Genomic DNA, 27648 nt, shown 5'->3' with positions numbered 1-27648 from the left:
TTATTTCTTGGTTCAGGCATCTTGCTATAATTTTTTTTTTTATCCCTTTATAGTTTGTCTTAAAACTTTCAAGCTCTAAAATCGAGAAGCCAGTCAATTTTTTGTCTTCATCTTGTACATGGATTTTTCCCAAAGAAGAACCATGCTGGAGGCAAGCCTTAGAGGCAATAGTGTGCAAGTAGAAAGCTGAAGGCTGTTTCCTTTGGAGGCTTCCTTCTGAAAGCAAACGTGGCTGTTTCAAGTGACAACTCTCCAGTCCAGGCTCACTTTCCAGTCCCTGTAAACTCACTCTTAAGTGCCCAGAGCAAACACCTCAGGGTGAGCCGTTAGATTAAGTTCAGTTAAGCATCTTCAGTTTAAAACAAGGGTTACTGATCATTTTAAAGATACACATCACTGTGATTTGAATGTCTTTTCCCGATTTCATCGCCTCTGTCTTTGCTAGAAACGGAACAATGAAGAGCTCCTTCTCAGAATAGCCATCCCTTCTAACATGCACAGGGCAATATGACAGGATTCTTACTCCATTTTTTACCCCCTGAACGTCAGAACAGAAAATCCACAAAGGCATCGATTTACCTACAGCTGATGATAATGCAGCCTCTTTCTGACTCCATTACTGCAGAAAGATTTGTGTAAGAGAACCTGAAAGCAATCTTTATGGGCTGCGACAAATACACACACCCTTTCCAACATTTTATCAGGCAATCTTAGCATGGGGCAGCGCAAACAAAACAGAGCCAGCATAGAGCGTCAACTGCCCTCTCCTCATAGTGTCAACTGCCTTCTCCCAGAGCAGGAGAAACAGGATACTAGCCTGGATCCGTCTCTTTACAGGTGGGTGTTGGCTCATTGTAAGCAGATGGTGGGTTTATGATTCCAGTGTGCTGTCTATTTCTTAATAGACAAATATTTGCATTGTATCAGAGTAAGTAATGTGGGGGAAAAAAAAAAAACCTCCTAGAGCTAAGCTTTCAAAGAATGCCTGAAGTTTAGGACACCTCAGCATTCAGAGGACTGAGGGAAGTGAGTGGATGAGCCCCAAGCCCTGCCCTTCCTGTTGCTTAGACCTGAAACCTGCTCTGGCAGATAAAAGAAAACATTTGGAAGGCACAAACACAGTGAGGTGTGTTTGAGAAGCAATACGTTTCCTCCATTTAAAGAAATCTGCAAGAAACAGATAGTGTAAGCATCATAGTTCTAAAAAAAAAATATGTAAGTTACATTACCAACTGTACCTGCTAATGTGGCCTATTGAGTTTTGTTCTCAAATACTTTACGCTGTTTCTTTCCATGGAATGACGGTATTCACTTTTCCCCTGGATATGAATACACTGCTCAAGAAATTTGAGTAAAGTGTTTAGCTGCTTTATGAGAGTTTCAGTCTCCTGTTACACCTTTAGAGCAAGAGTGTGTGGGCCTGTCTTTTCTAGCTCGTTTTTCTTGTTTTCATTCTCTGTGCACCTGTAAAAGGGGTGGGCGTTAGCATTTGACCTAGCTTCCCTGAGAAACTTAAGAGAGTCGCACTACTGCAGGGCTGTGAGACATGAATTTCAGTAAGGGTGGGGGTAAGGGTGTAACACCATGGAAAACACGAGGATCTTATTAACACAGCAATAAAAGAAAAGAAAGATCCAGCCACTGGGGTACAAACCTAGTTCATAGGCTCAGGGACAATTTTCATTCCTCTAAAATTTATTGCTAGATCTTAAAACAAAACAAAATAAAAACCGTTTTCCAGTGTTCTATTAAGAGGAGATCACAGAAGAAATTCCAGGTTCAAGTGGAAACAATTGATAACAGGAATTAGAATTCCCAGATGAGGCATTTGTGCCAGGTGGTTTTTTTGTCAAACTGTCACAGGCCACAGTTCGTTGGGAAGAGGGAACTTCAACTGAGAATATGCCTCCATCAGATTGGCATGTAAGCAAGACTGTGGTATGATTTTTTGATTGATATATAATATGGGAGGGACCAGCACACTGGGGGCAGTGCCATGCCAGGGCAAGTGGTCCTGGGTAGGATAGGAAAGCAAGCTGAGCAAGTCATGGAGAGCTGGCTAGTTAAGGGCATTCCTCCATGCCCTTTATTTCAGTTCCTGCCTCCACATTCCCTCCTGCTTTGGGTTTTCTCAATGCACTGTAACCCCAAAGATGTAAGCCAAAGAAACCCTTTCCTCCCCTTTTGGTCATGGTCTTTATCAAAGCACTTGAAAATTAAATAAGAGCATTTTAGGCAACCCAAAGTAATTAGTATGTGTGACTAAGAGAATAGACTGAATCATTCAAGATGGAACAAGAGAAGTGGGAGAGGAAGGGTCACACTAGCAAGAAATTATTGTACAAAATGATTGTAATATACTGATTTAGTAAAACCCATTCATGCCTCGGAACTTGTGGGGTGGGAGGGAATTAAACACTTTTGTAGGCAAAAGACATAAAATGAAGGATCAAGTTTTACAAGAAGATTTGGATGCAGTGGCTTTTGTCTCTCTTTCCTTTCTGGAACATTCTTCAAACCTTTGCATGCTAGAAACATTCCTGACCTGACTTATATACCAAGACTCTTCCAGTATAGCAGCCTTTCCTTGCAGAATAGATTGATGTAGGACCTCTCTCACTTTTGCACTAAAGCAGTAGACTTTGACAAAAATCCCTCAACTCCTCTGAGTCTGTCTCCCACCTACCCCCTGCAAAATACGGCACCTAGACTCACTGATGACTAAAATCGTTCTCAAGTATAATACCCTATGATTCCACTAAAAATACTTTTTTTTCCCACGAGACGTGGGAGGAGATGCGCAGGAGCGAGCGGGATTCAAACCCTCGGGTCAGAGAGAGAGAGCGCAGAGAGCCCCGTGCCCTCTACTAAAAATACTTTACAGACAAACCAATATGGACATATATTTGAAGACCATCAAAAGTAATTGGTGGATTACAACAGGATCTAATTTTTTTATATAAATGTTAACACAACTTTATTTTTTTAAAGATTCATTTATTTTATGTATGTGAGTACACTTTTGCTGTCTTCAGACACCAGGAGTTGGAATCAAATCTTGTTACAGATGGTTGTGAGCCACCATATGGTTGCTGGGAATTGAACTCAGGACCTTTGGAGGAGCAGTCAGTGCTCTTAACCACTGAGCCAATCTCTCCAGCCCCCTTAACACAACTTTATAATGACCAGCTTTATAGTGTTTCTAGTTCTTCAGCATTATTTAGGTTTTTTTCCAACTGCATAGAACACACAATACCACTGTTTTCTCACAGAAAATGTATTTTTCTATTTCTGTTTCCATATAAAGTTGTCTTCCTATGGCAGCTAGATGGTAGGTAAGATGCTTTAGATGATGTTTCATGAGAACCACCACTGAGGATGTTGCTAGATCAGCACACACCAGTTTAGAATACCATCTGAACAACAATCACAGGACAGAAAACTTCTGGACCCATTTATGGAGCACAGTACTCCAACAGTACTCAGCAGCCAGCACTGCTGTGGATGTCTGAGGACCTGAAGTGACATTGTCTTTTCAAGCTACATTTTCCCTTATATGAAGTCAAAAAAAATGATGATAGTAACACTATCTTCCCAAGCAGTGGTCTAGGGATCTAAAAGATATAATGTGCAGAAAAAATGAGGACACACTGTAGTACGAACATTGAAGGGTGGAATTCCACCTCTGAAAATTGGCTACTATCCCAACGAAACAGTGGTTGCATTCAACAATGTATCTACTTTGGCCAGACACTGCTATTCCTTAATTTAAAAGATCCAGAAGTTTGTCTCTTAGAATGCTGGATGTTTTATTAGATGACAGCGGTGAAAACCCAAACATCTTTCGTTGCAAATTACCTAACCAAAAGCTTGGCTAAGCAAAGTTAAATAGCCTTTCTTCTTGCTGAGCTTCAAAGGGCTTTCAATATGCTAATGACCAATCCTCCACCGGCCCAACAGTATTCTGTGATTTCCAAGCACGGTCAGCCATAGAACCGGTCTCCAGAGGGCATCTCGTGGCAGTAATGCCTAGCAAGTGTTTGGAAGGCATGGTGCTAATAATCTGTTTTCTTCTGCTTAATTTGCTGAATGAAGCAGAATCTGTCCAGTTTGTACCCCAGAGCTGCAATTCCAGACACAAAGAACAGAGGCAGGAGAGTGAACATCACATCCAGCTGGACTAAGGCCTTTCCTAACAACATTAAAATAATAGGGCTTCTGGGCAGCAGGTGTATTAGAGAAGAGACATCTTTGGATCTCCAGGCTTTCAAGTAAAGCCATTGGGTGAGTGAATGACATTTTGTCTGATTAAATTCACTCATACCCATGACCACATCGGTCTGTTTTCTCATTTCCTTCCCATATTCTAGACCCAGTGTTTTGATGGCTTTCCTCTCCTCTCTGTTTTGAAGTATGAGGTTCTAAAGTTCTTGGTAAATAATTGGGAATTTTAATGAAAAGATAGAATAGGAGAGTAAATAAGAACTTACCTTCAAGCCAGATTTCCTGAGTGGAATCCACATCCAGTCTCTAAAACTGACCGGTTGTGTGACCTCAGGAAAAGGCAACTCACTTTCCTGGGCTTCAATATCTTCAGTATGAAGTAAAGCAGGATAAGAATTCTCACTATAAAACTTTAGTAATTGAGTAAGTCAACAAATTCCTTGCTAGCTAAGCTCCCAGTGCCATTTATCTGAAAAATCAGGAACCAAGATGAATTGGGCATTCATCACTCCCCAACTTTTCTGTCCAATCTGAGTGGTTGGATTTGATGGTGAGAGCCCAGCCCACACAGAGCACTGGCCATTGCTACTAATCTAGTTTATATGGTATAATCTTTTTCCAATTTGTATTTGACACAGGCTCTCGCAATTATGACTGAGTTTTAAAAGAAGACTTATCTTCACATTTTATTTATGCATTCATTTGTTTTTGTAGCAATCTCTCTCTCTCTCTCTCTCTCTCTCTCTCTCTCTCTCTCTCTCTCTTTCTCTCTCTCTCTGACATGTAATCTAGGCTGGCCTGAAATTCACTGTACAGCAAGGAAGAATGACTCTCTCACTGGGGCTACAGGCAGGCAAAATCACACACAGCATATGCAGGGCTGGGGTAGAACCCAGGGATTTTGGCATGCTAGTCACGTGCTGGACTCACTGAGCTTCATCCCCAGAGAAACTTATTTTAGGAAAGAAAAGAATATGAAACTCTGGGCTTGTTGTGCTTGTTTTTGGGCCACCTTTGCAGAATCCTAATTGTAGTGTTTCAAGCAAGGGAGTAACTTCTGAGCTTTCAATTCACCCTTCAGAAAAGAAAGAAACACCTACCCTTCATGCGGCATGGGATTAATAAATGAATATAAAACTGCTCTGGGGATGGCAGTTTGTGGCACTTAGAAAATATAATGTCATTCCACTCTAGTCATTTTTTTATTCTATTTGTGGGTTATAAGCTCAACACCTCAGCCCTGATCTCTAAACTCCTATGAAGCCAGGGTCATCTCTGGATGCAGAGGAAACAAGAGTTTCCCACTAGTTTGTGGACCAGTGATTAGATAGTAGGGTAAGAACAATCAGGCATATTCACTAAAGCACAGAAGGAACATCATCTAGACCCAGGTGCCTTGAACCAGCCAGGAGTCTTGGGTCATAAGACTCACTACCTACAGAACTGGGTATTTATCAATGGGCATTTCTCCTCCCATCCACCTTATTGCTGATCCTTATTAAGGCACTTACAGTCTGCTCAATTGTCCTTTGTTTGTAAAAATGGCCCTCTGCTTCAGGAGAGTATGAGTTTGCATTTCCTCAAAAGGTGAGCGTCACTGAAACCCAGCCTATGCGTCGATAATGTATCAGGGACTGATTTCCAGTGGCAATGCCTGCTTTGTTAGCCGTTCATTTTCCTCTCTTGGAAATTTAATAAACGTTATCTGAAAGGTTATGGGTCCTTCCTGTACAGCAGCACTAAAGGTATTTGTGGAGCCTTTAATATTTAGCCAACCCTTTACAATCTCACTGTTTATTTTCCTCTTAGCAACCTGTTGTGGTTTGTTGCCATAACATTCTTTAGAAATGAAGAAACTGAGGTCCCAGCCTATATACCATTTATCAAGGGCTACCAAAATTCTGTCCTGATAGTTCTGGTCCAATGACAAGTCAGCCATTAAGTTAAAGAACATTTTGATATTTAAATAGAATTATCCTCTAAATACAACTTACATTGCAAAAACTTTAAAAAATAATGGTTCCGAATCTACTACCAGGATAAAATGCAAATCATTCCTGTATTAATACTAAATAACTTTTCTTTTTCTATCTTCATTATCCTTTCCGTCTTATTCCTACTAAATTCTCCTTATTATTTGCTACCTTATGCAAATAATAGGTTGCCAACTTACCTCATAATAATGTGGAATCACAGAACTAGGAAATACCCCAGTCAACTAAAAATCTTACATTTAAAAAACTAGAGGAAGTCAGTCAATAAAGATCACACTGTCTATTGTATGACTTCTCTAGTTCCAGAGAACTAGTTTTCTAAGAAAACTAGTTGGTTTTCTAAGAAAAGGTCATAAGTCCTGGCTGCCTGAGGCCATGTCAGGATCATGACCTTTTACCTACCAGGGAACTGGACAGTAGCTTCCTCATGTCTACTGATTCCCTTCCCATCACAACTATCATTTCGAGTCTTCTCCTGTCAATTCCCAATTCCTCTTTAAGATAAAACCACCTCCCTTTTGCAAAAGAGGTTAAAGCCCACCTCGCTGAAGTGCATTGCCTTCCTTATCAATCCTCCAAGTTTCTTCCTGCAGGAGAGCTAATCTATCTTCTTGTTGAGGAAGACCCTTTCGGCACATTCTTCCCCTGAATTATTACCGTTCCTGTCTTTTCCACTCCTACCACATGTAGGAACCCTTTCCAACTTGAAGATTTGGATTGGATGAGTCTGCATATTGGCCCCAGGGAGTGTGAAGCTCTGGTGGGATGGAGGTGGAGTGGAGACATCCTCTTGGAGACCCGGGGGAGGAGGTGTGGGATATGGAGCAGTCAGGAAGGTGAACCAGGAGGGGGATAAAATCTGGACTGTAAAAAAAGATTAAAGAATAAATTTAAAAAAAAAAAAAGGAATTCTGAGAAATGCAGTTAGATGGCAGTATGTTATATAGAAATTCAAAGTACAGAGCTGTCCGCAAATTAAAGGGTGGCTACTTAGTTGAAAGCCAGTTACTTTCATCCCTAAGTCATTTAAGCCACTGACCACAGCAACTTGAATCTCCCCAGGCTTTGCCCACTTTCTCTTTGCTCCTTTCTTCCCTACACACGCCTATTTTCTCTATAGCCAACTAAGTTTGCATTTTAATGGAAGTATATCTTCAACGATCTTAGAAAGGCAAAGTGGGTGACTATCATAAATCAGGGTCTGCCATGTCCTGGACAGGAACTAGTTTATCTGATGGTTTAGATGCATCTTGGATGAACCAAGGATGCTGTAGAAATTCTTCTGGGATACAGGATAGAAGTTGCTTGTGAAGAAAGAGATAGGACAGGCTTCAAAGGAAAGTTTTATAGGCTGTATTTCAAACTGTGTTTCAAATTCTCAGAGGTTACACTGGGGACCTACCTACATCCAAGTACTCAAGTACTAGTATAGCATTTTTGCCCAGGTTCTCAACAGCTTGAAGATTACAATGTGTGTGTGTTGTTAGACAAGGGCATCTGGTCTATTCTAGTTCTCTGGTTGTATCTCTATCTCTCAGCATCCAGCTCACATGGCTTCAACCAAAAACCTAGCTCCAGAGCTGGCAATTCCTAGGTACTCCTTCTTCTGCCTATCTGACAACCTGTTCTTGTTTTGCATGAAGCCTTTCCCAAACATCTAATTTAAAATTACAGACACAGGAACTCAACAGCAGACATGATGCAAAGAAGACACCAAGAAAACAAGGCCTCTAAATCAACATGAACAAAGCTTATATGAACTCACAAAGACTGAGGCAGCATGCACATGGTATGGGTCTGCACCACCAGGTCCTCAGCATATATATTATGGCTTCTAGCTTTGGGTTTTTATGGGATTCCTGAGAGCATGAACGAGTGGCCCTCTTATTCTTGTGTCTTCTCTTGGGCTTTTCCTTTGGTTCGTTTGTCTTTCCAACTTCAATGTGACAGGTTTTTTTTTTAATGTTGTTTTGTTTTATCCAACTATATTTCATTTTGTTATATTTTTTAAAAAATAAAAACTTATAGATGCCTCCCATCCACAGTTCTTGCCCTTCATCACTTTTCTTTCCACCATCTTGCTTGCCCTCCCTTTTCTACTACATGTCATACAAATTTGTTTCACTATCTTTCCCATGAGATACAAGTTGCACAAAGCCAAGGATTTACTGCTTATTCACTGCTGAATTTCCTATGCCTTGGAACATGCCTGCAAACAGTAGGCACACACTAACTATAAAATTTCCCTCACCTTTACCAAATATCCATCATCACCAAAAATACATAGCACTTGTTATACCTTATATACACATTCATGCATATACACCTGGTGCTATCTGCGGCATAAAAAAAAAAAACCAAACAAACATGACAAGTTTTAAACATTGAGTTTTCCTAAAATCAAGATAATGCATCCTGGGTAATATAATTTAACATCTGTATCACTGGCCTATTTTTTTTTATGTTTACACTAGTGCAAACATATCCTGAATGTTATCATGTCTCATTCCAAGGAGAAATACATAGCAGCAGGAACGTTCTTCCATTAATACAGGAAGAATCATGTGCCATTGCAGTGCACCTGCCCTGAGCCTGACCTCTGCCTTGGCACCCATCTGCCACTCGGAAGGTTTGCCATTACCACCTGACTTGCTCAGGCTTACCCACTGCTTCCCCCTTATCTGCTCCCCACCTAGTCTTCCTCTCCACAGTCTATGTGAGCAAAGCCCAGGCAGAGCTGTCCCCACCAAGACTCCAAACAATGCCACTCCCATGTTACTATGGAAACAATCACTCTCCAGACAGCACTCTTCCTGCCATCTTTCTGCTTCCTCCCTTGAAGGGAGTAAATACTTAGTTAAGGCAATCACATCAAGAGTTGCATTAACACAAATCAATTCAGGCCTGACTACAGGAAACTGCTTTTGTGCTCTGATCTTCTCAGACTGACAGTTCCGGAGACTATTCAAGACATTGATGGGGACTCAGAATGAAGCACTTGCCTAATAAAGAATACAGTGGCTTGAACACACATTCACACACACACACACCTCCCACCCTGTCTAAAACAAGTTTTTGTGTGATTATGGTGGAAATAAAGCCATAAAAATGAACTTCCTGCCTACTGAAACTATGTATGAAGGGAAGAACCCTAGAAAAGATCACCTAGTAACTAAGAAAAATGCCCTTTTTAGAAATCTGGTAAAGCAATAAGAATACAGTCAGATACATTCTTGTGATAAAACAGTAAAATCCTCAGTCTGCCCTTTGCACAAGTATAGAAATGGCACTTGTATGCTCTTCTTAAGGTGGAACTAGCTAAAAGAACTGGCAAATAAATGGCCATGGCCAGACATACCATTCAGGTCCATGCCTGAGGCTAGCTCAAAGGCTCTACAGAGGGCTGCAATGTGGCTCAGTGGAAGAAGCTTTGCTTGTCTGGAGTACATGAGGCACTGGGTTCAATCCCTAATACCATACAAAAATTAAAATTAAACACACACACACACCATCCCACCCACCACCAACACCACAGGTCTCTGGAAACCTGTCTACAACCCACCGTACTAGACTCCAACAGAAAAATGATCCTCTAGATGAGTCACAAACAAAAGGTATAAAGTGATTCAAGAAATATGTCTCCCACGGAAAGGAAGAGAGCAAAGCAATGGGTTTCTTAAACTCTACTAATTTAAGTATGTTTAGATTTATGGGGGAAAAAAAAGCTTACAAGGAAAGAAGGAAAGAAAGACTGTAAAAGATGGTTGTCAAAATAGGGAGATGGATTGAAAAAGACTAGAAATGAAAACTGAAACTTAAATACGTTGAGTGCAGGTGTTAGGGGAAGAGAAGTGAAAAATGGTTCTGAGTAGATAGGAGGACATTTTGCATTTTATAAGTCTTTTTTTTTTCTTTTTTTTTTCTTTTTTTTTTTCTTTTTTTTCTTTTTTTTTTTTTTTTTTTCGAGACAGAGTTTCATTGTGTAGTCCTGGCTGTCCTGGAACTCACTCTGTAGACCAGGCTGGCCTCAAACTCAGAAATCTGCCTGCCTCTGCCTCCCAACTGCTGGGATTAAAGGCGTGTGCCACCACTGCCTAGCATTTTGCATTTTAGAAAAGAGAAACCTTCCTAGGTTGTTAGAAAAACAGCACCTTGCCCCAGTTCTAACAACAGTAAGGCACATGAGTTCTTTCTCTCCAGAGTTCCAGGGGCAGTGTAATCACCTATAACCAGCCTGGAAGGGTCCTTCCACATTCCTTTGTAACAAAGCACTCTTCTTACTGAATGCACAGGCATCCTCACCAAACAAGCCTCTAAGACATAAGGTCTAGCCGAGTGCTGAGAGCGTAAAGAAGGCCACCAAGCCTCCTTAGGTCAAGGTACCTGTTGAAAGCACCATCTTATTTCTCTTTAGCTTTAAGCACTGAGTTCATGCGTGATTATTCTCTTGTACTTTGGTGTTCGTGTCACTGCTGCTGAACTACAGTTGGAAATGAATTCTAAAACTCCTCGCACTCCGCCAGTACGCAGAATGTTGGCAAATACTTAGCAGACATTGGCCCTGTGGGCACCACTTTCATAGTGCTAACTTATGGTTTCTGAGCTTAATAAATCTTTGTGGCATCATTGCCTAACCTGAAATGTTCCTCCACGGTGCCTTGCAAAGGAGAAACAGCCACAAAATCAGAGCCACAGAATGATATGCACAGCTCCTGGTGAAAGGTGTCATTCTCCAAAATTGTGTCCTTGTCTTGGTCTTTTGTACCCCTGAAACTTAGGTTGTTTCCAAGTGCCAAGATCTGACAGGATATACTATTGTTCTTATATGATATGCATTGAGGATTCGTTTTTAAGCTTACTCTTTCTCGGATTACAGATGCCTGAGTAAATATTAACTGACTTTAGACATGGCTAAGGTTTGTTCTAGCTCAGAACATGTAGTCAGTCAACAAAGGGCAGTGGTCTTGCCAAAATACAGTGGCATGTACTGTTCAAAAGCATTAGGATAGCTATACCACATAACTCAAAATACATATTTCACTTTTATGTCTACCAGTAACTTTTTTAAGTGAAAATTCTCTCTTGAAATTCATACCTTGCTTTAGAAGTGTCAGAGACGTCATTTACATCTTTTCAACCACTCTCCCATGGTACAGTAATGGTTAATTTTCTACATGACTTTAATGGGCTTAAAGAAACTTAATAATAAAACATGGAGAAAGCTGGGCAGTGGTGGTGCATGCATTTAATCCCAGCAATTGAGAGGCAGAGGCTGATGGGTCTCTGAGTTTGAGGCCAAACTGGTCTACAGAGTAAGTTTCAGGACAGCCAGAGCTGCACAGAGAAACCTTGTCTCAAACAAACAAACAAACAAAAAACAGTACTGAAAGACCTTGACCATGACAGTCAATCTTCAAGAATAAAAAAATACAAGATATAAATTACCAGTTGTTAGACTATTATTACTAAAAAATAATCTCCACAGGACTTTGTGTGTGTGTGTGTGTGTGTGTGTGTGTATACACAAATACACACATCAGGTACACATATAGATATTAGTTGTAAGGCATTATAATCTGTGTGTGTGTGTGTGTGTGTGTGTGTGTGTGTATACCTGTTGTATCAGGTACACATATAGACATAAGTTGTAAGGTATTTGCCTAACATGCATGAGGTTATAGTTTCAGTCTCTAGTACTAGGGGAAAAAATAAGCCCCATGTTAAAAACTCAGAAATCATAGCTTCAGTCCTTTTGTATTTTTTTGTGTTGTGTTGTGTTGTGTTTTATCTGCTTGTTAGTGGACTGGGTCTTACTGTGTAACCCAAGCTGACCCCGATGTCATAACTTTCCTGCTTTATTGTCACAAGTTTGGAAACAGCTATAGATTTTGATACACTTTGAGACACTTTGAAACACTCTACACTAGCTTTCAGAAATCCACAGCCACTTTCAGTTTATCTAGTTTATTTACTTTCCTTGTCATCTAGAAGTCATTACACCCAAGTTCCTAAAGAAATCTGAGCTGCAAATGTTACAGGTTGAGGGCCTGCCTTTTGAATAGATTCCGGGGAGATAAAGAAAATGTAGATAAAGAAAAATGTAGATAAAATGGAGATAAAGAAAACATATACACAGTGGAATTCTACACAACCATGAGGAAAAATAAAATCATGACTTACAGGCAAATGGAGACAACCTGGGGTCATTACGTTAAGTGAAATAAAGCAGACTCGGGAAAATCAATACTGTATGTTTTCTGTTACAGGCAGAACCAAAATTTAAAACTGTGTATATATGCATATGATGCATGCACACACATATGTGCACATCTGTGTGTTCTTACGTATGTATGTTCGCTGGCCATGAAATTAGGGGAGCATGAGGTCAAGTAAGATCTTAAAGGAAGTAGGAAATAGAAAAAGTATTGAAATCATTTATAGGGAAGTAGAAAATATCTGTGTATTTGGTTGGGGTTTTAAAATAAAATTTCCTACCTATAGTTTGCTGATTAAAAAATAACAAAAAAATGTTAGTGTTCATTCATGTAGAGCTCAATGGATTCATATGAAATAATTTTATAGAATATCTACATTTTGTACCATAAAAGTAATCATATTGGCATCCTTAAAAATCTAAGAAATTTTTAAAAATCTAAGAAATTCATCACACTTCTTGGCATTACTGTAATTGGTTAGAATTACTTGCCTTTTATGTGGCAACCCAACATAAGATGGTAACAATGGAAAACGAGCTGAACTGTAACACAACCCACTTTTAAAATTGCCTCCTAAATGTGCCCTGATCAAGACTCATTTTCCCCTGTCATGCAGAATCTAGAGGACAAAGCTAACAGACAAATGGGACCTTTTCCTCTACAGTGGACAGAGGAAAGCTTAGTCTTGAAATGATGACGAGGTCTTAAAGAAAGTAAATGTGACAAGTTCTGTTTGCTTTCTGGGCTGGCCAACTGCAGAGCCTGTGAGAGGAAGACTATTACTGAATGACTCATGGAAAACACCTGCAAACAGAAGCACGCTGGAATACGTGTTAGACTCTCATTGGTATCTCATCAGGGATAAGACAGGAAACATGGACAATGCAAGAGTTCTGAAAAGATCAATTTGTGGGGAAAAAAAGGAATATGTTTATTTCTAAACTAATGTAACCGACAAACAAAAATCACATATATATATGTGGTACTTACCATGTGATGTTTTGGTATATGCATGCATTATACCATCAAGTTGAATATCTGCTTTGAATGTTTATAACCTCTGACAACAACATTCAGAATTCTTTCTCCATGCTTTGTGATACACTCATCAGTGGGGACCTATAGATTGTGGTGGTACATTGAGTACATCAGATCTAATTGCAACTTATTAAACTGGTGAGATGGTTCAGCAAGTAAAAGTGCTTGCTGCCAAGTCTGAGAATCTAAGTTCAATCCCTGGGACCCACATAACGGAAGGAAAGAATAGCCTCTTATAAGTTGTCCTCTTACCTTTACAAGCATAAAAGCATGAGCATGTACACAGACAGAGAGAGAGAGAGAGAGAGAGAGAGAGAGAGAGAGAGAAAGGAAGAGAGAGAGAGTGTGTGTAAAACAATAGTTTTCTAAAATGCAACCAATACCTACAACTCATTGGTCACTCTTGAAATTTGTTTATTGTTATTGTTATCAATTTAATCTGAAAGTCATCCCCACTCAGTTTTTCAAAGCTGACACTTGCACAGTCAGTTAGGTTAAAAGAGAAACATGAAAACACTGTATGGAAGCAAATTTAGAATCATGGCTTGCTAAAAAGTTAGTTTGATCTTCCTAGGAATGTTATTCACATACACAAAATGATCTCTTAAAAAATTACGTTCAACTGATAGACAACACAAATACCTTCATGCATGGCATGGTGACACACACCTGTTACAACTTGGGAAGAAAAAAACAGGAGGTTAAGTAATTCAAGGTTATACTGTGCTGCATTGTAAGTTTGAAACCATCATGGGCTACATAAGACCCTGTGCCAAAAAGAAGAAAAAAATCTTCAAGCTGCGAATATACTGCATGTCATATCATGTTATAGTTACCCAGGTGGCATTGATGTATGATATACCTGTTATTTCTATACTATGTTGGAATTTATTTACTACTATCTGATAGAACTGGGCATTTTACTATATAGGAGCTAAATAATATAGAAAATTTCAGTCATGACACTGGATAGAAAATATGACATCTTTTAATGGAACAAGGTGAATAGATATACAGATGATAGATAGATAGATAGATAGATAGATGATAGATAGATAGATAGATAGATAGATAGATAGATGCCTCATAAAACTAAAGTCAAAGCAAAGCTACATCACAGTTAGTACTGGCCTTTTCAAAGTCACTGCCAGGCATAAAGAAGGAGTCACAGCTACTGCAGCGACTCTGCTTGTTCAGTGCCCCACCCTAAGGAGTGTATTTGTCCACTAACAATGTTAACTCCAGGGTCAGACTCCAACTGCTAAGGACACGTTTCCTTAATTTGTATGACGATGCCTTTCACATACAGCCAAGGTCATTAATAAACCCAGATTTAAAACAGACAAGCAGCACAACACTCTGATGGGAATTTTAAGCATTTGCTGAGATGGTTCCAAATTCTAAAAGATGCTACTTGCCTCTTTTGTAAACACTCAGCTTCAAAAGATTCAAGTTTATAAGAAAATTATGCAATAGCCCCAGGAACTCACACATTTTAAATTACTTTTAATTCCTTCTTCCTTTCAAAGGGAGTCTCCATCGTGATTAAAAGGATTCAAGGCAGTCATCTATGTTCAGGGAAAACAGAGACTTGAAAAACCATGAGAATAGGCTTCCTTCCAACTTGGGACAAGGTATAGGGGTTCTGAAAAGCTAAGAAAAAAAAATATTAGGTCAGGCTACAAAGCAAGAGAGAGAGAGCTGAATGCCAAACTCAGCAGTTGTAGTACCCTTGAGAATTCTAACATGAGAACAAGAATTGCTAACCAAGAAACCAGGATTCAGCAGAGATCCTGGACTTGATTTAGTACAGAATCGAAGCCAGTGAGGTGGGTAAACGTGCTTGCCTCCAAGTCTAAAAACCTGAGTTTGATCCCTGGAACCCACACAGTGAAAAGAAAACTGACTCCTGGAAGCTATCTTCTGGCATCCACATCCCTGCCATGGTACATGCTTCTATACACACACACACACACACACACACAATTACACAATGTAAAAAGAGTTTTAGTTTATATATTTTACCAAAGACTATTATTTATTGTTGAAGTCACAGTATCTTTTAGTATGTAAGGAACTATTCTTAGTGATTATAGCCAACAGCAGGCTTAACCTCAGGCCATTCTCAGTAGTCTGGGGAGCATATTACCTTCTTCTTGACCCTCCCCGCCCCCATAATACACTACTACATATGATTTGGTCTTTCATTACTTCCACCCACGTTGCATGAATAGTTTTGGACTTAAGGTAACTGATTTTTACCCAGCCGAGTACATTCTCAAGTGTCTGGCTCTAACCCCTGCATCTCACTGGTTACTGCTTTGTGATTCTCAGGTCCACTGAAGCTTGGACTTGCAGCCATAACACATTCTGTGGTCTTCCTATTTCATCTACATCTGTGCTGTGCAAATACCTCTCCTTCTCTCCCTCTCATATGAATGGTTATCGCCACAGTCTGATGCTGGGCCTTTTGTTCCAAATTCTGCCATAAGAAATACATCTAGTGGTGTAACTTTTACTATTACTCGTCAATGACTAGCTGGTAGCCACTGACTGTCATTATGCTACTGGATAAGTAGCAGTATATTGCTGGAGTCAAGAAGAATGCAGTCTCCAAATCAAGGAACCTTCATTCACCACAGGAGTAAACCTGTTCCTCTCTCGATTGCCACAGGTGACAATCACATCAATAAATGAGGATGTCCTATCAAGCTTTGAAAACACTGCAATAACTTTGTGTCCATAATCTTGACATTAAAAAAAAAAAAAAGGCTTGATGGTCTGAAAGAAATATCTAATTTCTCATCAGCAATTTCAGGCAATTGTGGATCCTTTCTCTACTCACTAACTCGGTGTCTCTACTTGTGACTAGCTATCTGATCAACTTTTCTTAAAAGAAAATTATAAATTCTAGTAAGGTTGTTACTGTGGAAAAATTGATTACGGGTTGAACATTTCAGAGCTGAGAGAGGCCTTAATCAAAAAGTAATTAAGGATTTGGAAAGATGGCTCTTGGATTAAAAGGCCTTCCTCTTCCAGAGGACTGAGTTCAGTTCCTAGCATCATTTCAGGCACCTCATATCTAGCTCCAGGGGATTCAGTACCCTGGTCTCTGTGGGCACCCACACATACATACACAAACAACCCACACAGTCATCATCATCATTGTCATCATCTAAAAAATCAGACCCTAATGTCCTAGAGCTGATTGTCTGAGACCATAACATATGCAAGCAAGTTATACATTATTTATTAATAATTAATATATTGATTATTTTCTATGGGCCAGAGACTTTGTTTTTTATAACAAAGTCTTTATTTTATCATATGTGTATAAATGTTTTTCTTGTGTGTGTTCCTGTTCCCCACATGTGTACCTGTTATCCATGGAGGTTAAAAGAGTACATTGAATCACTTGGAACTGGAATTATAGATGGTTTTGAGCCAGCATGTGCAGCAAATGCTGCTAATGTCTGAGCCTGGCTTTATTTCTTTACAACCTTTTATATATGCTGTAAAGTATGTATTGCTAGCCCACTTCACAAGCTGTATGGACAAGGCACAGAGATTCAGTAATGATCTGAGGTTAATAAGGTGTGCAATGCCATACAGCTAGGTTTGAACTCAAATCAATCTGAACCGTAGCTTTCCTTTTAACCACCACATACTTCCTATTGAAGGGAAAGTCTAAATAATATGCCAATACAAACAGATGTTAATATTATTTTATGTTAATAATATAGTAAAATGTCTCACTCGGACAAACAGTGAGACATCTTTTCAATTTATTATATCTGAACTACTCAGACTTTCTCCAGCTAGACTCAGCCAATAAGTATCCCATGAATGCATTATACAAATTCTTCATCGCTTTTTCAAAAGCATCTTGATTTTTAACATTAATTTGAGCACTAATGTGAGCTAGTAGACAGCTTTAGCTCCTCTGAGAAATAATTTCTGAAATCTGTACCACCTTCTTGTCTTTCCTTGCATGCTAGTTTTATGTGGATGGTTAATTTTTAGTGTTAATATCTTATTTCTCCAGTCCGGTTATTAGAAACTTAAAGCAGAGGTAATATCATCCTAAATTTCAATTATCTGTGTCTGTTTCTGTCTAACTCAATAATGTACCATAACTTCCCCACCTTTGTATTTTAATGCCTGGAATAGTATTTGCTGCCTAGCATTGTTAACTGTTTGATGAAGAGGGAAGAGGGGCTGAGGTTATGGGTCTGTGGATCAAGCACTTGTCACACAAACCCAGCAACCTGAGTCTTGATCTGTAGAACCTCTGCAAAAGCTGGACGTTGTTCCATGGGTGTTTATAATCCTAGAAGGGAGGCAGAGACAAGAGAATCTAAGTAAACTCACAGGCTTGTCTTACTCATCAGTGAAGAAGGCAGACTACTTCAAAGTAGAAGCCTAGGACTAGCAGCTGTGGTTATCCTATGATCTCTCCACAGACCGTGACACACACACACACACACACACACACACACACACACACACACACATATATATATATATATATATATATATATATATATATATATATATATAATAAATTGTAAATAAATACTAAATGAAAAATATCCTAGATGTTCAGTGATAGCTAGTTATTATTTTTCTTTAGAATGTATCCAAAATATGAAATAAACTCCTTAGAAATGTGGTTGTCTAATAATCTTTAAACTGTCAGCACAGACATTCAAACATAAACATCTTCATTATGACAACTCTAAGGATCACTGGTACCACACTCCGTTCTGCTGATCCAATGGTTCTTTGGAATTATCAAGTCCTACCCATAGAAACCCTCATTCAGACATTATCAAAACTATGTACCTAGAAATAGCATACCTTTACCTATGGGGCAGAGTAACTTTCCTCCAAAGAGTTTAAAAATACACCAGAGATATTTTATTTCATGTAAATTTTCCTTTTTAGGTAGACAAACAGAAAGCCACTTACCTTGTTTTTCATACAAATTCTACAATCCCCACACACAATCAATTGTCTAATTACTGATAAATTTAAAATTGAAACTCAAGTTTTCTCTTCGAAAAAAATTAGCTCTGTGGTTTGCTCACAAAGCCATACGCAAGAAGTCTGGACAGAGGAATCTTCAACAGGAAAGAGCCAGTGGCATGAAAGGTCTAGAAAGAACTTTCTAAATGAGTTAACTTTACCATACCTAAAAATATTTTTAAGTGTATATATTTCTTTCAGCAGAGGCTTGGGTTCTGTGGGCTAGTGACTCTTGAAATGATTCCATTTGCTTATGCTTCTAAAAGGTATATGGAGACCATTTTTTGAAAAAACATTTGATCAAAAGCAATGCCTTAACTAGAATTGCTCTCACACAGGCTAACTATTTAGCCCTTAGTTCTATTCAAACCAGTATTTTACAGGTTGAAGACACCAAGCAAATAAACAAACAAAAATAGAACAGTCAATAGCTTTCTAAAGGCCTTACAGTTAGTTGAGGGCAGAGCTGGAAGCAAAGCCAGGGCTCTTGTACTCCATTATCTTGGAAACTGGAAAATGGGTGGGGTGGAAGGTTAGAATTTCAGTCAGCATCCTGCCTCCACTCACTGGATGATGATATCAGAAGTGCCACTGAACACCCTGAAACTTTAGTTTCCATGACTGTCTGGGGTTATACACAACAGTTCTGAGCAACACACTCATGAGCGTAGAGTGAACTAAGGAAGGGGAAGAGACTTGGTGTGAACATAGGATTCCTGCTTCAACAGAACCAACACAGCCCAGGAAGCTGAAGCATTAAAGATTTACCTTCTCCCAATTCTAGAGGCTCCATACAGACCATCAATGTGTCAACAGAGTTAGGCTCTTCTGCCCTTGGCCTGTAGATGAAGTCATCAATGTCCCTGTACCTGATCTCCCTTCTGTACCTATCTCTGACCTAATTCTTTCCTAAGAGTAACAGTCATATTAGATTAGGGCCCAGTCTAATGACCTATTTCACTTACTTTCAATTACTTATTCATTTATTTCAATTACCTTCACTTTATTTACTTGCTGTGATGCTTGGGATCAAATTCCGAGCCTTGCACATACTTTGTGAATGCCTAATCTCTCTTTAAGACCCTCTCTCTGTCTGTATGGTCATCTTCTGTTGTCCTGGAAACTGCAACACATGGATTCTTTTGAGACACATCTCAACCATATCTCTTGATAATTAAAAAAATCTCTGATTTGCTATAATTCATTATAATGATATAACAGCTAACTTGGAGTATTCCTGTGTCTAATCTCATGCTGGTAAAAATCTGGTTATGGTACAACAAGGAGGAAGAAATTATTACAACATCCTGCACACATGGGAATGTCTGTGGCATCCTTGGTGCATCAGTCCTGAAGTAAAGCACATGTCTACAGTAGCTCTGAGATGGGTGGGTGAGGATAGTTCTTTTATGCTGATAAGGTGGTACTGTGTGATCATTCTTTATGATCACCTGATGTTGTGATGCACGCGCGCGCGCACACACACACACATTTGTACACATATATTAATCATCAGGGCAATTATTCACTCACAACATTAGCTTGTCCTTATCCTTCCTTTCTTCAAAAGCCTCGACAAGTTTGAAGAGTCCATAGGTTATTATTTGTGGGCTTTATACTTGTAATTAAAGCACATTTTGAAAAAAAGAGAGAAGAAGAAAGAGGAGGAGGAAGAGGAGGGAGAGAAGAAGGAGGAGGTTTCTGTGGAAAATAATGTGTATCAAGCATGGCCAGCTGTATTACTGTAAGAAGGGTTAGAACTGTGAATCATCTTTTTTTTTAAGTTAAATAAATGCAATCTACCCAAGAAGGAGGAAATTAATATCTATAAACCACAACTTCCATCCAATCACATACAGACAAATCAGTCTTCAGACCAATGAAATGTCTTCTTTTAAAGCTTACCTGGATTTGGCACACTGCCCAGCTTTTCCAAAACTAGTCACAATAATACCTTCAACAATAGTTAAAAATGCTGGTACTCAAACAAAATCAACGGCCTTTTCAATGACTTCTTTTTTAAAAAAAAAATTTAAAAAACAAGGAACTTTTTAACCCAGAGAAGACAATTGCTTGGGAGAAGGAAAGTTTGCTTCTGAGTTAGCAACCTGTGGAAACAGGATTAGTGGGTGGGATTGGGGTGTGCTCTGCCCATAAATACAGGCTCAGAGCTGTGCTGGCACACTCAGAAGCTTGGAAGGCAACCCTTGCGGCTCACACAAAGCAGGAGGGTGGGGAGCCCAGGTAAGGCAATTGACAAGCATTGTGCTTCCTAGAGTAAGCTTTGATTGCTGTGCACAGTTAACAGATTGTCAACCAACAAGATAAAAGCAGGATTCCCAGTGCAAGAAAGCAGGAATCTAGTGGCAGCTTGCAGGGGCCTTTCTTTAGTTAAAAGTAGTGGAGGATCACATTCCTGCCTAGGTTCAGTGTGACACTTGCTCCCTCGGGAAACTGGAGGTTTGTGAGTGGGAGGGTGAAATCAGAGTTTTCAAACCTGTGTTAGGGTTCGGAGAATCCTGTACCAGCCGTTGCTCCTCTCCCACTGGGAGAGTGTGCAAAGGCACACAGGCTCCTCCACTGTAAAAATTCAGCTCAGACGGGCCCTGGGAATATATTTTTGCAAATCAGGAAACAGTGTTCTTGAGGCTTCTGCAGTTTTTAAGATTGTCAGAAGGGAGAGCTGGGGCACTTTCTGAAGCAACAGCAGAGTCATAGACACTGCCAGCGTGGACATTCATTGTTCAAGACGGGGGGGGGGGGGGGCAGAGCAGCACGAAAATACACCAGTTTCAGGGGGTCAGTGGCCCAGGGGTGGGGCGGGTCTGCAAATTATCAACACCCCTCATGATGTTGTCAGACACTGTGGTTTTGTGTATTGAGGGATTTGGGAAGGATGTTTGTAGAGCAGACTGTGTGCAGAATAGAATGCTTTCATCATGAAAATGCAGTAGAGGGAATTTCAGAAAGTCATAATCTCAGAGCAGGATGTTTGTACAACAGTGTTGTATTAACCTTCCTTGATGCATCCTGTCATAAAATGCATGGGACACATCAATAGTTCCAGCCTGAAAGCTGTTGAGCTGTAGCAAGGAGTCCTAAGAGCAGTTTATACAGCAGCAATTGACAATGGACTAAATGCCATTAAATGGACTTCGCCACCAACTTACTTTTATATTTTCAACATACATAAGCGCTGCTATAAACAATAGTCAAATATTTGTTAATAAAGCCAATGAAGTTAATCTGCACTTCTGAACCAGCTTGTAGTCCAGAAATATTATAATTCTCACATGAAATACTTCATCCAGCTTTAAATATTTAGCACTAAGAAGGCTGCTGGGTATGCTAGATTATAATATACTTGAGTTGTTCTTATAAAATTTTAGATGACAAAAATCATTATTATCATTCCTGCATCCTTATGAATGTAGAAAAGTATGACATTATATCACTGCTCTGCCTTATGTCTTTTCTGAGCCACTGTGTATTTATATTCTAAGACTTGGCCAGTTTAACAACTGGCCAGTTTAATTGAAGGCATCCCTTGGGACTGGTAACTAAGCAAGACCCTTTTAATCATCTAGTCTAGCAAAGGTTCTCACTCAAGCACACATTTTATGAGGGTCTTTCCTCTTCCAAGCCCTAAGCCAAGGCAATCTACCCTGCTTCCTTTTAGGGTCCATGTGACTTCATTCAAGACCTATACCAAAACCAGAGATGGACACTGTGATTCTACGTTGCTTTCTGGGCAACTGTAGCATTTAGCTTTACCAGATTCTAAGTCTGCAGCAGCCTGAGGTGTGGCCAATGGGTAGCCTTCCTTTCTCCACCCTCGACATGTACCTTGTCATTTTATAACCCTATTCATAATCATCCGCTGCAATTCTTCTTAGTAATTAACTTTCAAATAACAGAAGAGAAGGGGAATTTAACAAAGAAACACCCTGTTTTATTCTTATTCTCTGGGTCATGTACATCACAGAATACATCTCTGCACTGGAATAGATGCCCTCCCCTGCCTATACAGGCCCAAACAAAGATCAAAAAGGGTTCATTTGATATCTGTTAGCTCAGAGCTGATGCCATTTGAAAAGATGCTCCACTAGGGAGAGGGAATGAGTCTCCAATGAAGTGGGAAAGCTAGTGTACTCTAAATGACAGAAGAATGTGGCCGTGTTATTCATATTCATTCTCCAATGGCAATGTTCCCATTTCAGTGGAAGGGTAAAGATATGTATGTTTAGGGTAACTGTTTCTGGAAGGGTAGGTGGGAGTCAGCACTGTAAAATGCCATGATTTACAAGACTTAGCTCTGAGCCTATTCCCAAATCTTTTTATCTCTTAGGGGGGAAATAAGAGGTACCCCCAAATTACCTTCCAGTACTATGGTTTTTTAGTATAACTTTAAAATGTACATTTCCTTAACAGAACATATATACATTTAACTAGTTACATATTTTCTTAAAATACACTTATCTATTCTATTGCAAGATACAACAAATATTATATATCCAGTGATAGATAAAGCAATAGATAAATGATGGCATAAACCATGGATGGATAGGTACCCACAATAAATATCCCCAGGAAACTCCTGCATCCTGGAGAAGGTGAGTTTCTACTCCTGCCTGATGTCTGATCTCAATGCCACCTGCTTTGCAATAATGGAATAGACTCTGTAATTCTCATTCCTTTCTTCCTTTTATTTCCCTGTGTAGACTTGCCATGGAGAAATTTTCAGTGTCCGCGATCCTGCTTCTTGTGGCCATCTCTGGTACTCTGGGCAAAGAAACCACAGTCAAACCTGGAGCTAAAAAGGACCCAAAGGACTCTCGGCCGAAACTACCCCAGACCCTGTCCAGAGGTAGAAGTCGATCTCTTGTTGGCTCCCCACTGTAGCTTAATTCATAAAGACTCTCTGACTCTTGGTGTCAACTGTAAATGACGAAGATATTTGGTGATTCCCTCCCCCCTAGATTTAGCAGTTTATAATCAGTTTCTCTCTGGGGGCTTTTGTTCTTTGGTAATGAGTACCTGTTATCCAAGTCTTTACCATTACTGTTCAGCAGGTTTGAGCCTGAAACTGTGATGAATTTAAATACACCAACTCCTCTTGTTCTAGGTTGGGGTGATCAGCTCATCTGGACTCAGACATACGAAGAAGCCTTATACAAATCCAAGACAAGGTAAGGCCAACGATTACGTGGAGCTCCCTCGGGTCTTTCATGTGCGCCACCTAGTGGTGACTATCAGATGTTCATGGCATCCTATTAAAAGTCCAACGTCCTTGTCTCTCTCACAGTAACAGACCCTTGATGGTCATTCATCATTTGGACGAATGCCCACACAGTCAAGGTAATTGTCCTTCTACGTTTCTTCTATAGGCTTTTATGTCAGGTCATGGTTTGGTTCACTCATTTTTACATTCCAAGAACTTAGCACTGTTGAACAAGAAAGAATATTTTAAAACATTTTTTAAAAAAGAAATTTGAATATTTCCAACATATTTTGAATAAATCAACATATTTTGAATAAGAAATTCTGGGGTTCATATTCAACTTCCTTCGTCTTTTTCCATCTACTGCATCATCAAATACCATCGGATTTACCATTAATGTATAGCTTCAGGCCAGCTCTGGTTTCACAAACACGCCACCTGCATGGTTGTACAGGCTCCCCACATTTGATGTAATGAACCTATCACTGTCTTCACTTAATAATCCTAACACAAGGACCTCTGCATTTTCATTTTCCAATGGTCTCTATGTATTAGGTAGCCCATCTTGCCCAAATCCAGCCTCTCATTGCCTCAGGGCTACCACCTTAGTCCAAGCCAATGTCATGCCTTGTCTACAATACCAAAATAGTCACCTATGATCACACAAGTCAATGCTCTACGTGGAAACCAGACTGATGCTGTTCGGCACAAACTAGATCCAGTCATGCATGCACCTCAGTGGCTTCTCATCGCAAGTAAAATTAAATCCCAATTCCTAGCCATGGCCTTCAAGGCTGGACCTGAACTGGCCAGTATGAGACTTTCTTCCCTGTCAAGATCACGTATTCTCCTTCTATTCAGCCTGCCTTCAAGCTTCTCATCCTTTTTAACCAAGGCTATTATGCTTACTCTTACCCCTCTCCCTGCAGTGACCAATAGTCTTGGCAATCTGCCCCCCAAATGAACCATTCTGTGACCTCAGTATCACCTCTTTAAAAAAGATCTGCCAAGGAAAACTAATAGTTCTTTAAGATTTTGCTTCACTTTATTTTCCTGCTACATCTGTATCTACACATGAAATTATTACATGTGCAGTTTATGTTGAGATTCCCACGTAAGCAGCTGAATTTTCGAGGCTGCATGTGCGTTTCTATCCCTGGTATTTTCCCTCGTGTATCAAATCATGTCTGCCACAAAGTAGCCATTCAGTAAATATGGTTTAAACATAACAAAGGGGTGAATGAGCAAATAAATTAGGGAGTGAATGGAAGGAACCGTACAGAGAAAACATCACAGATAAACTCGCTGGAGGGAAAAAGTAGATCTCGTATTTAAAACACCATTCAACTGAAAAGACAACAGAAAATAAGGGTACTAATCAAAGCTGAGATAAATGTCCAGTTACTTCTTTTCTTGTATTACAGCTTTAAAGAAAGTGTTTGCAGAAAATAAAGAAATCCAGAAACTGGCAGAGCAGTTTGTTCTTCTCAACCTGGTGGTAAGTCCCCCTCGTCATTGCTCACGTCTCCTCTTGGTTCAATGTCTCATTCACTTCTCTGTGTCTACGTCATGCTGCGTTAACTAGAGCCTTATCATATTGACAAGAAACAAAAAATATTTTAGTTTATTAATAATCTTTTCTGGAAAGTTTGCATTGCTGGTATCGGGCCCAGGACCTGGCACATGCCAGGGACTCGTCTACCACTGAGCCACGTCCTCAGCCCTTTGTAAGTAATTTATGTGGCACACTAGAGTTTTAATGTGGTAATTAATCATCTTATGTGAAAAATACACCTCGGTGGTCAAGATCTCGGCGCTGCTATAGCAACTGGTTTCTGTGTTTTGCAAATATCTGTCTTTGTCCATCTCCCTACCATCCTGGCTCACTAGAGAGAGCTCTGGCTGTCCCTGTGTCTTGTACTTTAGCTTCCTTCCTACCTGCTGACTCACTTCCTCATCACCAACTCTCCTGCTTTAGTGCGTGATCTGTAACAGTCTCCTACCTTATCCAATCACAGCTTCCCAAATCTGTCCTCCTTGAGTGGTGCTGTTCTTCAGATACCACATCCATCAGCTGTTTGCCTCGTGGCGCACTTCACACACTGCTCTTTCTCCTCCATGACACTTCTCTTCTCATCTGTGTTGTGAACTCTCTGCAGAAGAGATTCCCTGGCAGTACTCGAGGCCCATGGTACAGTCCTAGACACATCCTCTTTTCTGATTAGTTTTTTTTTAGCATGCCAAGTAATGGATTCCACTGTGGCATTTTCACATGCATTTTGTTTTTGCTGCCTCCAACCCCACCAGTCTCTTTGCTTACCCCTAAAGGCCTCCTTCTGTTTATATATTCTATAGCCCCATTTTAACATCCACCCCTCCCAAACCTCTCCTAATAACTGTGTTTCTTTCTTGTGGTGCCTTTTCTAATTCCAGGAAGATTTAATGGACACATTTTTGAGTTGGCAAGGTCTAAAATACCTAAAAAACTAAACTAACAGCTGTTTTTGTTTTTTGTTTTGTTTTGTTTTTAATCTCAGTATGAAACAACTGACAAGCATCTTTCTCCTGATGGCCAGTACGTCCCCAGAATTGTGTTTGTGGGTAAGTGGAGGTCCCAGTGACGTAAGACATACGGAAGATGATGCAACTGAAGCCACACCCTGTCTCCCCACAACATCACACTCCCCATACATCTCCCCAGCCTCACCAGCCACTTCACAATGAACAAGGTCACACACCTCTGGCAAAGGGCAAGACTTCCTGGGTGGGACTTATTGTTACCTAATTCTCTCAATATACTTTCACCAGAAAGTGTCAACTACTATCTCCTCAAATGACTTTTTTCCTCCTCTGGTCACTTTAACTCCCATCTTCTGCTCCAAGGACATCTGCAGAGGGAGTGCCATGTTCTCTTCCTTGCCTGTCAATCAGTTACTCAGCTTTTACTCTGCCCTTATTGGGGGATAACATATTAACATGATAAAGTTACATGTATTTCTGCCCACCATAAGAGGCCCAGGGTGAGCCTGCACTAGGTTCTCAACTAGTGTTTGTTGAGTGGAAAGAAACAGGGCATGGAGACAGTGGCTTCAACACACACTATATAGGCTCCCTGGACCCAAAAGTGTTCTATCCTGGTACTTTATCTTTGCAGACCCATCCCTGACGGTGAGGGCAGACATCACTGGAAGATACTCAAACCGTCTCTACGCTTATGAACCTTCTGACACAGCTCTGTGTAAGTGTTGCCTCCAGCTTAGATATCTGAGATACCTGTTACTATAATGATGTGGAAGAGGCCCTGACTGAGGTTGGGCAAGATCTCTGCCCAGGGGGTGCCAGAGAATCAGAGGATGAGTTCCTGAACATCATAGTGGGAGCATGGCAGCAGGCAGGCAGGCAGGCATGGTGCTGGAGCAATTGCTGAGAGCTACACTGATATATAAGCAGGAGGCAGGAGAGAGACTGGGCTTGGCTGGCCTTTGGAAACCTCAAAGCCCCCTGCCTATGTCCAGCAAGGCCACACCTCCTATTCCTTCTCTAAACGTTAGTTCTACTAAACAGGGGACCAAACATGCAAATATCTGAGTGTACTGGGGACATTCTCATCCAAACCACAATGTCATTTCTGAGGATAACATGACTGTCCTAACTTTTCACCCATCAGTGCACGACAACATGAAGAAAGCTCTCAAGCTGCTAAAGACAGAATTGTAGAGCCAACTTCGCACCACATCAGGAGATGGGAAGGCAGAAGCACTGTGGACTTACAGATTACGCTACAGTTTAATGTTACAACAGAAGTATTTTATAAACACCCACATGTGGGGAAACAATATTATTATCTACTACAGTGAAGCATGATTTTCTAGAAAATAAAGTCTTGTGAGAACTCCAGTTGAAGTGTGTTGTTTCTATTGGTTTTTCA

General features: G+C 40.1%; 1 protein-coding gene across 2 annotated transcripts; it reads left to right on the top strand.

Annotated features, from left to right (window-relative positions):
- The first annotated feature begins 816 nt into the window (after window positions 1–816).
- On the top strand, window positions 817–27617 carry Agr2 (anterior gradient 2, protein disulphide isomerase family member). 2 transcript variants are annotated; one of them, XM_076941971.1, is made up of 8 exons: window positions 817–837; window positions 23221–23366; window positions 23625–23688; window positions 23805–23857; window positions 25145–25218; window positions 26258–26321; window positions 26875–26958; window positions 27388–27617. In XM_076941971.1, exons 2-8 carry the CDS (start codon window positions 23228–23230, stop codon window positions 27435–27437), a joined length of 528 nt encoding a protein of 175 aa, XP_076798086.1. In that variant the 5' UTR covers window positions 817–837; window positions 23221–23227; the 3' UTR covers window positions 27438–27617. The 2 variants fall into 2 exon arrangements, with proteins under 2 accessions (XP_076798086.1, XP_034370297.1); XM_034514406.2 differs by lacking the exon at window positions 817–837 and adding an exon at window positions 20586–20743.
- The last annotated feature ends 31 nt before the right edge of the window (window positions 27618–27648 follow it).

This window comes from Arvicanthis niloticus, chromosome 11 (genome assembly GCF_011762505.2).
Source record: "Arvicanthis niloticus isolate mArvNil1 chromosome 11, mArvNil1.pat.X, whole genome shotgun sequence".
NCBI lineage: Eukaryota > Metazoa > Chordata > Mammalia > Rodentia > Muridae > Arvicanthis > Arvicanthis niloticus.
This window is presented reverse-complemented; position numbering and strand designations above follow the sequence as displayed.